The sequence below is a fragment of the Seriola dumerili genome, unplaced genomic scaffold (assembly GCF_002260705.1).
Source record: "Seriola dumerili isolate Sdu_G_001 unplaced genomic scaffold, Sdu_1.0 BDQW01001731.1, whole genome shotgun sequence".
Lineage (NCBI taxonomy): Eukaryota > Metazoa > Chordata > Actinopteri > Carangiformes > Carangidae > Seriola > Seriola dumerili.
In genome coordinates, this window is record NW_019175986.1 from 529,120 (window position 1) to 540,613 (window position 11,494).

The following is an 11,494-nucleotide window of genomic DNA, read 5'->3' on the forward strand; positions in this document are numbered from 1 at the left end:
ATATTGGTCAATTCATATTAAATGGATTTTGTCTTCAGTCTCATCAAAATCACATAACAAACAAAGTCTCCCCTCTCCAACAACGACTTTTAGTTGTAATGTAATAGCCTATTTTATACTGTGTGGTATTGTTACTTTTATGTAAGTAATCTATCTATCCATCCGGTAGGTGTCGATAATGCACCCGTACACTGGTTTGCATCCGCCAATAAATCGAACGAAGAAGAAGACGAAGGAAACGACGTTGGGGTGCATGCAGCTGCTAATGCTGCTAGCTTGTGGACAGAGTAGGTAGGTGTAAAATTGAACTACAGGAGTTTGTTAAAGCAAGAGTGTCTAACTTTGATGAGACTCTGTGTTAGCGCCTCATGCGAGGAAGAAAAACGAGTTTTGTGGTTTTTATCGTGTCATAGTTTTTTTGGTCAGTGTTATCAGAGCAGTAGCAACGCGCTCTCACAAAACAAGTCTTTTAATACACTAAAACCGTAGTTATCCTTGTTTTCTGATGCTGTTAAACGCCTTTATAGCAGTGATGCAAGTTGACATTGTCGTGATAGGGTTGCATTAAGTTGTTGTTTTTATATTAACCTGTGCCTGAAGTCGAGTTCATCAGTTACATCAGTATGTGCACATAGAGATATTTACAACACAAAGCCCAATTAACAGTTCTATATCAGTCACTGCGATGTAATCAGATGCATAACTTCCTGTACAGAAAGATCATATGATTATAGTGATGTAGGTAATTAGTGTACATACCAAAGAAGGCTACAGCTTACTCGTCTTTTCAGGAGCATCTCTCTGTTTGTGGAATGATACATTACTCCATCTGTAATTGATAAATCAATTTGCAGAAAATACAAAAGGCTTGTTTGAGGGTCTAATTTAAACTTATTAGTTATCTGCGTTAATATATTCTAAATTGATGTGTTTAAAAATGTACTTTTTTGGTCCGGTAGGCATATTACCTAGTTAGTATTAATAATTTTTGTTTTCCTTTCACAAGTGTTGACAGAAAGACTCAGCATGGCGACACCTGTGTCTGTACTCCGCCTGCCCAAAGGACCCGACCCTAACAGCCGCGGATTTGACCCGAAATCACCACGTTTCATTGCTCTCTGTCGCACCTCCATCTCCACTTCAGCTGCCTCAGAAGACGACCCTGAGCAGCTGCAGAGAGAGCAGCATGCACGGTCTGTGCTGAGGGAGAGTTTTCTCCGGTGTCTGCTCTCTATGACCAACAAAAAGGTTGAATTTCATATGTATGAGAAGGTGAAGGTGGAGGCCACGTTTGGAGCGTCTGACATCGATGTGCTGAACTTTCAGGTGTCAGACTTGCACACTCCCATCGGGGTGCAGAAAGAGGCACTTATCAGGTGTCAGGATGTGATTTCATTTACTTTTAATGTATGAACACCTGAGGATTTTGTTTCCTGTCTAAACAGAACATGCCATTTTGGCATAAGAGGCACTCAAAAATCTCATTTGTTGTTTGCAAGTGGGATCTACTTTCTCATTCTGTGAGATTGTTTATAGAACCATATATTTTTGCAGATCGGAGTGGTTCTACATTGCTATTTATGTCCTCTCTGTATTGTTCATTAGATCATGCTGATGTGACTGAGCATTCAAAGATCCAACACCGACAAGCAGTCCCCCTTTTTCACCACAAGAGGGAGTCCTATGCCCATGTTTCAAGATAGACATCAAAACCTGACATGAGAGCACTAGGATTGGATGATGCTATTGAGAGTCAGATATTGGATGATTTTGACAAAGTGTTGACCAAAATACTGGTGATGTGGTGATATTTTGTTGAGGATTACTAGTGCTTTCAGAAGGCTGTAGAACCAAATGGTAATGCAGCTTTGAAGACCAGGAAATCAAACAATCAAAGCAAAATTTCTAAAAATGTCTAGCACTGTATCACAATTTATAAGTGTCTTCCATTTCTGCCATATACCATGAGGCAAAAAGGAACATTTAACTTTTTTTTTTGTAAACTATTTTTGTATTTGTCAATTTTGTATTTGGAAAAATGACTTTGTTTCAGTCATACTAGAGTTGTTTTTGCAAACACCTGGAAAGATGTATGCCTCATAAAGACTGATGTTGCTAAATTCTTGCTGGTGTAACTCTTGAGTTTTCAGTTCTATGCACTTCTTAGAGATAGTTATCCTCTTCTCTCATAGAGTGTGCACTGTCAACAGTATAACCAGTGTAGTGTCTGTATTCCATCAAACTCAGCCAGGTTCACATTAGAGTTGCGACGATTAGTTGGTTAATCAATTAGTCAATAGACAGAAAATTTGTTGGGCATTTTTTGCTTTAAAAGTCATTCAAACAATTGATGGTTCCCTTCCTTGTCTTACGTTATAATTGAATCACTTTGAGATTTGGACGAGTTGGGGGAAAAAAAGTGTGTTTATTTTCGTATTGGTTAGAAGATGAGCAGCAGGGTATTGCAGTGATGTGGAGACAGATTATCAGCTGAGGAAGTCGCGGTCATGCACCTGTGTCAGAAAGTCGCCCCTGTGCTGAAGGGCCCTTGAGGAAGACCTCGTGCTCCAGATTTGCCGCACTGTAGTTGACTATGACCTCTGACCTGCCTGCCAGTGGAGGGAAGCTAAAACAAAAGCTCTGTGATTGCAGCGTTAAAATAATAGTCATCTGACTGTTGCTGCAGTACCTCACTTACATACTTGAATTAATCCTGAATGTCTACATTTTCGTTTATCAGCCAAACTCAGGTTAACATAGCTACACATGGACACTCATTTGCTGTTTAGATCTTTCAGCTTTAATTTAAAACCATTATCAGGAGCAGGCTTGTTGCAATGTCATATAGAGGGGCAACGATTAGTCAGTTCACTAAATGCTTATCTGCAGCTATTTTTATAAAAAAATTAATTGTCATTTGTCAAGCAAAAATTAGATGGTTTTAGGTTGTTAAATGTGAGAAATATGTTTTTCTTGGTCAGTCATATAGTCGAGTGAAAATCTTTGTGTTTGCGACTGTTGGTCAGACAGAAGAACATTTGATGAGCTCTAGGATATTATGTTGGTAATTTTAAACAATTCTCCGATGTCTAGCAGGCCAAACGACTACTCTCGACAAGTTGCTGCCCTAAGGACATACATTTAAAGCTGTGGGTGTTTATGTTTTGACGTTGTATCTTTAGCACAGTCTAGGACTATGAAATATCTGCGTAATTGATGTGACTGTTTGATCAGCTGGCACCTGTACCTGCTCCTGATGATGGTTTTAATATAAAATCAAAAACCTAAGACTGCAACAATGCCTCTGTCTGTTGTTAGTGTAACTGCTCTGAAATGTTATGGATGTTAAAAATAACAGTGGATCTTTATGCATGCCGTATATTGACAATTAACTGAGCTTCTAAATAGCTTTCTGTAAAGTTGATTCTTGGCATTGAAAACATTAGTTTGACACAGAAATCTTAACTGAAGGTTCACATGGTTTAGAAGAAGCTAGAAAGTAAAACCTCAGTTAAGTTTTCTTTTTGTCAAATCTTGAGTAATCGCTACTACAATGTACTCTCTCACAACCAAACTGAAAGTATTGTTTGTGGTCATTTTCTGTTTCTTTGAAGGCGTTTTGCATCTTGCTGCATCTCTGTGGGTTTTTGGTGTTTCTTTGCGTCATTGTGCATCTCTTTGTGGTAGTTTTGCATGTTTGTTTGTTTGTTTTTTTATGGTTTTATGTCTTTGTGTAGCCATTTTGTGCCTGTTTGTGGTCATTTGACTGATCTTACAACAAGAAATGTTAAGGGAGTTTGAGGCCCAGCATCTCCAGTGACCCCTTTGGCCCCTGGGCCTGTGTCCAGTTGGCCCATTCACTAATCAATCAATGATAACAGAACTTAAGCCAACAATGGTGACAAATTCAATAATACTCTGACACAGCATAAAAATATGAATCGCACTCATAGGACATTTGGGCATCAAAACATTTTAAATGTCTTAATCTCTCCCTTTCTTGAACCAGTATCTTCCAAGGGATGTTTTCACTTACTTGGAAAGCAGACAAAGTGTCATGCTGAAGAAGAACAAAAACATTTACCATCATTCAAAAAGATGAAGATTATTGGACTATTGGAATACTGGACCATATTTCACACTGAAAAAGAAGTGTGACTTGAACAGCTCATCAAATGCACTATGTAGAAGCTGACAGGTTACCGTCTTCTGCTGTCCATCTGACATCTTAAACCTTGCTCAGAGTGGGAAAGTCATTACAAACTTGTACTACAAAGGCAGAACAGTAGGTAACTAAAGTTTATTTTAATGTAATGAAAAAATGTCAAGGTTGTGGAAGCATGTGAAATTTGGAGTTTAAATTAAGTCATAGTGTGAGGATTTAAGGTAGGACATGGTTTATGCTAATTTTGACAGGTAACTTTAATGCAAGAGTGCTAAAATGCTGCTGCCATTAATATTACATGCATTCCGTATTGCTCCGCTCTACGCGCAGGCTTCGGTATTGGTTTACCCCTCTGAGGCTCCTGTAGCCTTTTGGAATTCTCCAAGCAGCCTCCAAGCAGGAGTTAGACCGGGGTGCGTTCCACATTATGTGCAGGTGTTCACAGACGCATCCCTGTCGGTCTGGGTTGGGATGCTCGAACAGGCTATGGTAGGTGGCACATGGACAGAACCCATAGGTGATTGATGCCCCCACTCTGGGAGTGGATGCTTTGCTCATCCAGTATGGCCCTCTGGCCTGCTGTATGCCTTCCCACCTCCCCTGCCCTCCCATCTGGCTGATGGTGGTGCTTCTCCACAGGGTCAGGACGTAGTGGTTGACATCCTGGTTTGGATGTCCGTTGGGGAGCCATGGCCGTTTTCACATGCCCGATTCTGGGCAGTTGCCTTCTGGCCTGGAAGTTGAAAGGGAGAGACTGAATGGGCTGGGTCTACCAGGCAGTGTCATCTCCATGATTCAGAACACTTGGGCCCCCTCCATCTGCAGAGCTTATGGGGCACATAGGCGTGTGATTTCTTACTGGTGTGAGAGCAGGGGTTTTAGACCACATTCATGTCCTCTGCAGAGTGTCCTTGTATTTCTACAGGGCTTGGCTGAAGTTGGTCGCGCTGCATCTACTTTGAGGGTGTTCGCAACAGCGATTATGGCTGGCTGTGATTAGGGCTGCATTGGCTGAAAGGCAATGGGTTTGCAGAGAAAGATCCACCGTGGACCGTTTTGTTCCACAGTGGGACCTGGAGATGGTGTTGGATGGTTTTTCGGGCCCAAGCCGTTGGAGGTGGTGGGCCTGAATTTAGTGTCAATTAAGACTGCACTTTTGCTGGCTCTAACTTTGGTGAGGAGAACGGGGGACCTCTGTGTCTTCTCAGTGATCCTTTCTTGCATGTCTGTCAGCTGGGACAAGGGCGCAGCGGGGCAGCATCCTAACCCATCCTTTTCGATCAAAGTTTATTTTGCTGAGATTTAAAGGGAAACAAGGAGTGTATACGCTCATGGTGGTTATTGGTGGTACTATATAACTGAATTAATGTTTATTTGCATGCTAATGGATACTGGCTAATGGTGTGTGAGTAGGCTAATTGCTAACTACTCATCAAGTGGACTTCGGTGAATAGGTGTGATCAATGTTGAATATAAACTCATAATATGGTTTGTTCTGTTTTTAGGTAAAGACCAGAGGAATGGGTTCTTTTAAACTGTGTATCTTTACTTCTTATTTAAGTGAGGAGTGTGTGTTTTTGGTGTACAGTGAGCTGTATCTTATGCATTTAATGTAGCCACAGTGTTGCTAATTTTATAATAGAAAAAAGGGGGGCTCAGATGAGTTGTAGCTGTGGCAAAATGGTCTGTGAGATCCAATCTCCTGCTGGTGGTAGACTTCTGAAGATGATGGACCACCAGTGAAGTGGACTTTGAGGATGAGGAACTGCCGTTTAGCTTGAGACACTGGAGAGGAGCCTGACGGCTGCTTTGCATTCTCCTGGACAACTTGAGTATTTTGACCAAAATACACACATTCACAATCTCATTCAGTCAGATTTGACATTTTTTTATTTATTCCAAAGACAATTGCATGACCTTTTGTGTATTATTTGCTTCATGTTGGGGAGCATTTTGGTTTTCTAGTTGATGGACTGAAAAGAGACTAAATAAATAAACTTCAAAAATCTAATTCTTTAATAACCCATCTAACTATAGACTATTTAGCTCCAGAAATTTGCTGTGTAATGTCTGAACTGGTAAACACCAGAATGAACAATAAACTAATTTTATTGTTTTCAGTCACAGATCCAAAACGTTTTTGACTGGGATACTAACCTGAATGAAAGTAATAGGCCCTCAAATATACTGAGGTATCTCATGGAGCAGGTGTACATCAGACCATTATTCCTGAATGTTTAACATAACAGAGCCAACACCCAAGCCCACATCTGATGACAGCACAGATTTTAGTTATTTAAATTCTTGGTCATAAATATAATACAGAAGAGCAGGATTCATCATTGTTTAGCACCAGCCCCATGAGGAGGGGGGGGGGGGCATCAATACTATTTAATCTTCCTAAAAGGTGTATTTTGCGAGTTCCCAATAAGTCATTTTATTTGAGTGCCATTAGGCGGTCGGGCTGTGCCTGTGTCTCGTTTTGTACCTGAATTATCTGACCACTCAGTGTAGACAGTCATCAATGAAGCAGTGACTCATCCTCCCCCTCTCTCCCTCTCTCTCGCCCTCCCTAATCCGAAATATGACTTAAAACCTTGTATGACGTCACCGGGCCTGTGTGATTCAATCAGGAAGCCCTCAAGGACAACCAATGTTAATTTCATCTACACAGGCATGCTGTGCTATGATCAGCAGTCCTCAACTCCCTCAGTTCTCACTCTCACCTCTGTGATGAGAGTCCATAATGTCTGCAGGAATGCATCCAGTACACAGACATAGCCTGCATGTATTTCTGTTTTTTCCTACTTTGCTTTTACTTCACTCCATTTCTGAGGTGAACTACATTTACCTGATGGCTGTATAACTACTATTACTATCAACCAGCTGCATCATTGAAATGCTGCTCACATGATAATATATCAGATTAAGTTGAGAAAAAATGCCCATTTAGAAGCATCAGCCAATTTCTCCTTATGGGTCGGTAAAATTAATCTAATAATAAAATATGTTGTAACGAAACACCAGCATGGTACATTTTAGTACATACTGTGTACTTTTGCCAAGTATATTTTGTTGGTAACACTTATGTACTTTTGCTTTTGTAAGATTTTGACACTGTCTAATTAAACGCAGTCTAATTAAATATTTTTACATTGTGGTATTACTACTTTTAATAATTAAAGATTCTGTAAAAAGATTTTAAACAAAAATAAAGCGGCAAAGAACTATTTTCAATGCAAAGATATAGTGTAGTACTGGCGTCCTGAGCAGAGGACAAATAAGTCCCACGCTCTGTGTGCTGTAATCCCAGTTTGCGTTTTTTGTTTTGGTAGCCAGTCAGGTAGTGAGTGCATGTTAGAGCATATGAGTCCCTCCTGTTAAACCTTTGGCCCTTCCCATGTTTATAAAGACACAGGCACCGCCCACAGGTGAGATGGCATAGTGCAGTACAGAGTGTTCAGGTGAAAGCGACCAGCGACTGAAGAAACCACGTTTTTCATCTAAAAAGGTCTCAGAGAAAGAAAGAGATAAGACCAGAGAACAGGTGCACTGGCCATGGGGACTACTGCCTCAAATCCTGTCAAAGCATCCAAAAAGTTTTGACCGGCTCCATCAGTGTCATTCGTGCAAAATGTTGCTATGGCTGCCTTACTGCCAGCATTGCTGTGGAACATATCACAGCAATACTAATGTGAGCTACTGGTTGTGGCTGGATTGTTCTTTGTTGGCTCTCATTTACATGACAACTTTATTCAGTTGTGCTTCTTGATGTTTAGTTGCCACTTTCACTCGGCTTCGTAACACTTTTCTGATTGAGAATGTGAAGGGAGAGCTTCTTCGTTGGACAAAATGAAGCCAAATGCATTGGCTTAGTGGCAGTGACGGTTGTTTACAGAACCTTTAAGTACAGGATGAATACTTCTTGCAGCACTGAAAATGTGGTTTAACTTCTAGGTCATTATAACCACATTTAGTTAGTGAATGTGAAACAATTAAGATCTTTATTGTCCACGTGGAAAAGTGTCTTTGGTTTCAACACATGACATAAAAACACAAGATTAATGAAAATGTACTATCAATAAACAACTTAACTTTTAAAAGACACAAATTCAATCAGAAAAAAAGAGAAGAGCAAAAGCCATGTGCAGGATATAAAATAAATTGATTTATTTATTTAATGAGGCCAAGCATTCAATGTTTGTTATTACTTTTGCCAGTAACACCTACAATGTCTCAGGGTTAAAGCACTTTGTACTTTTTCTAACATTCATATTTCAGTATCTCATGACCATGTTGAAACATAAAATACATTCAGTTGTGAGACCTTAGATAGACAGGTGTGCGCCTTTCCAAATCATGTCCGACCAGCTGTATTTACCACAGGTGGACTCCGATCAAGGTGTAGAAACATCTCTATGATGATCAACAGTGAAGTGTCTGAATACTTATGTCAATGTGATATTTCAGGTTTTCCTTTTTGATAAATTTGAATTATTGAAGGTTGCAACATGACAAAATCTGAATACATCTGAAAGTGTTTGAACACTTTATGAATGCGCTGTATATTGTGTAGTTGTGGATGAATGAATTACTTAATCAGATAGAACATTTTGCTTGATGATAATTTGTATTTTTTTCAGTGCTTGGTGAATGAATTGAAACAGAGTCAAATTCGACCCGAAACACTGAAGGTGTAAACCCTTTTTCAACACGTTTGAAGGGTTAAGCACCAATAGTAACCACTAAGTTTTTTTTATTCAAACCTAATTCATACAACGAAATTACACTGTTATTACTGGCTGTATTATAAAGTGTTACCGTTATCTCTTCTTAGTTGGATTCATGCTCTCTTATTTGTTGCAGTGCATGGGACACACTGTCTCAATGTTATCTAGCCTTACTGTTTGTCTTTCCTGACAGTCTGCTTCTCCCTGATTTCAGTGGAAAAACATTCCTGCCTCTTAGTATCCATCTGTGTTTGTGTGTGTGCTGGTGTGTCAGTGCGTCAGTCGTGATGGTACAAGGAATCTGCCCTGTATAACACCGCTGGCCGACAGGAAGCACATTCCGCTCCTTCCTGTTTGTGGCCCTCTCGCACTTCCTGGCAAGTGTCTGATAACTTACAAAACCACTTAATCACCCTTTTGCCCAAGTCCTGCCAGCGGACTAAAATAATTGGGCAGTGACCTCATGATCAAGTATTTTTAGTGTGTTTCATTATCAACATTTCAGAGGAGATGATGATGATTCACATGATTAGTGTTATTGTATGAGACTGATATAAAATCTGTCAACACATTGATGCCATGACCATTGACATTGATTAACAAGCTTGCCTCTCAGTTGTCACATAGAGAGCACGACAAGGGTGGATGGGTTCATGAACATGAGTCAAGCAGTGAGGTGAGTGATTCACACAATCAGCTGACAAGTCGCTGAAACTGCCTCTCATTCCTCTCTGATGCTTCATTAACGAAAAGAGAAAAAAAAGTAAATCAGAGACAGAATGGCTCTGTAGGTTGTTCACTGATAGCACTTCCAACCAAGTGGCAACCTCCGAGACTGAAAAATAAAGCCAACAAGGAAGTACCAAAAAGTGAGTCAATCCCCATAGACTCCATGTTAAAGTGCCCAACTTTACAGCAGAAACATGTTTACAGCCTGGTACAAAAAACTGTTTTGGTCTCTACGGTTAATTTCCTCCTCCATCATAACAATTGGACAGGGGTGATTTTTTATTTAACTTATTCGTTTAAATTTTATTGAGGCTTAAAGTTATGTATAATTGAGGGCGTGCTGCTTTGAGTGACAGGCGGGTGAGCGTATGCTTGCCTGAAGCCGGCATGCACCAAACTCTCGGCTCCACACACGCCCCAACTCTTTGCCCAGTATTGGATTAGCCGGGAGTTAAGCGAAGTCACGGAGGCTATGTCCACCTTTATTTACAGTCTATGCTTTCAACAAATGTAACTCTTAATTTATTCAAAATATACGTTGCCCCCGAGCATAATCCAGTCAACAATTACATTTTTCCCATATGATGTACTGTATATCCCTTACAACTTAGTTGTATAGAGATGTAATTTCTAGGAGACAGGGTTGACTGACTTTGGTGATCCTCTGACTTTTTGTGTGGTACAACCAGTCGGTTAGCTTTTCTAATTATCCTACATCCTATAAAATACCTCAACAAGCAGTAGCACAAAATTTGGTACAAACATTCAGGTACACAGCAACATAATGACTTCAGCATTCCGCTGACTTTTTGCGTAGTGCCATCATCAGGTCAAAAATGATCAAAGTTTGTCCAGTACTTTGGTTTATGACCAAATACCAGCAAAACTGTTCCCATATACCTGCCACAGCATGTTAACGTCCCTGTGAGCATGTTGACATACTGATGTTAGAATTTAGCTCACAGAGCCGCTTGTGTGGTCCTACAGACTCCGGTATCACCCTCTATTTGCTACTATATGTAGTGCATTACAGTTCCTGTGTCAAAGCTGTGAGTGTGAAATTTGGACACTGTGTAGTATCTTCAAAAGATCTCACAATGGAACAAAAACGGCAGAGACAATGCAAAACTGCACAACACAATGATAGACGTGAAAACAGTCATATGATACCACACATATCAGTGATGATGCTGAGATGATAATGATTCAAAAGGGTCTGAAGCTTCAATTAACAACTCACTATGTAGTACTATAAACTACTGAGCGTATGCTGTCTAGTGAACTGTTCTTGTAGCTTTAGTCTTGTTTTTTATTATTACTATTTTTATCTCTCTTTATCTATGTGGAGCCATCATCACCATCATTATTATCATTATTACCAGTATTATTATTATATGGTGATGAGAACAAACCCCATTTATATCAGTACAATCTGTGATGAATACATTTCTCCTATGACTACATGCTGGTATTTACTGCTCAGTGTACAGTGGAGGTGTTGTCGAAGCAGCCAGACAGGCAGACACGAGAGGAATGGCTGAGTCACAGTCAGTCCCCAGGTTTGTTTGAGTTATCGTCGGATAGAGGGGGGTGGTTGGAAGAAGTCCAGTGATTGTGAGGGCCAGGCGCTGTGTGGCAGCCTCACTTCCCCGACTCAAGTGGCCAGGGAGATAAAGAGGCCAGCGGGGGAACATGCCAGCTGGACCCCACTGAGCAGCAGTCTGGGCCCCAAACATAAACAAACCCTTAGGCTATGAAACATTACATTTTATTTGTGTTTATGGTGATTATACAGCATGTTCAACTGGTTTGATTTTGCACAAAGCAAACCAGTTGAATATGACAATTGTTTAAAAAGCAGGTTTTATAA

The 11,494-nt window shown here is 40.3% G+C and overlaps 1 protein-coding gene across 3 annotated transcripts; it reads left to right on the forward strand.

Moving 5' to 3' along the window:
• The first annotated feature begins 224 nt into the window (after positions 1 to 224).
• Positions 225 to 2,120, forward strand: gemin7 (gem nuclear organelle associated protein 7). 3 transcript variants are annotated; one of them, XM_022768628.1, is made up of 3 exons: positions 243 to 287; positions 1,007 to 1,326; positions 1,606 to 2,120. In XM_022768628.1, the coding sequence occupies exons 1-3, from the start codon at positions 254 to 256 to the stop codon at positions 1,618 to 1,620; spliced, it is 369 nt and encodes a 122-aa protein (XP_022624349.1). In that variant the 5' UTR covers positions 243 to 253; the 3' UTR covers positions 1,621 to 2,120. The 3 variants fall into 3 exon arrangements, with proteins under 3 accessions (XP_022624348.1, XP_022624349.1, XP_022624347.1); XM_022768627.1 differs by having other exon boundaries at positions 225 to 291; positions 1,007 to 2,120; XM_022768626.1 differs by having other exon boundaries at positions 1,007 to 2,120.
• The last annotated feature ends 9,374 nt before the right edge of the window (positions 2,121 to 11,494 follow it).

Coding starts and splice junctions, on each gene's coding strand:
- gemin7 (XM_022768626.1), top strand. CDS start 254: ATGCAGCTGCTAATGCTGCTAGCTTGTGGACAGA. Junction 288..1,006: donor GCTGCTAGCTTGTGGACAGA/GTAGGTAGGTGT, acceptor TCCTTTCACAAG/TGTTGACAGAAAGACTCAGC.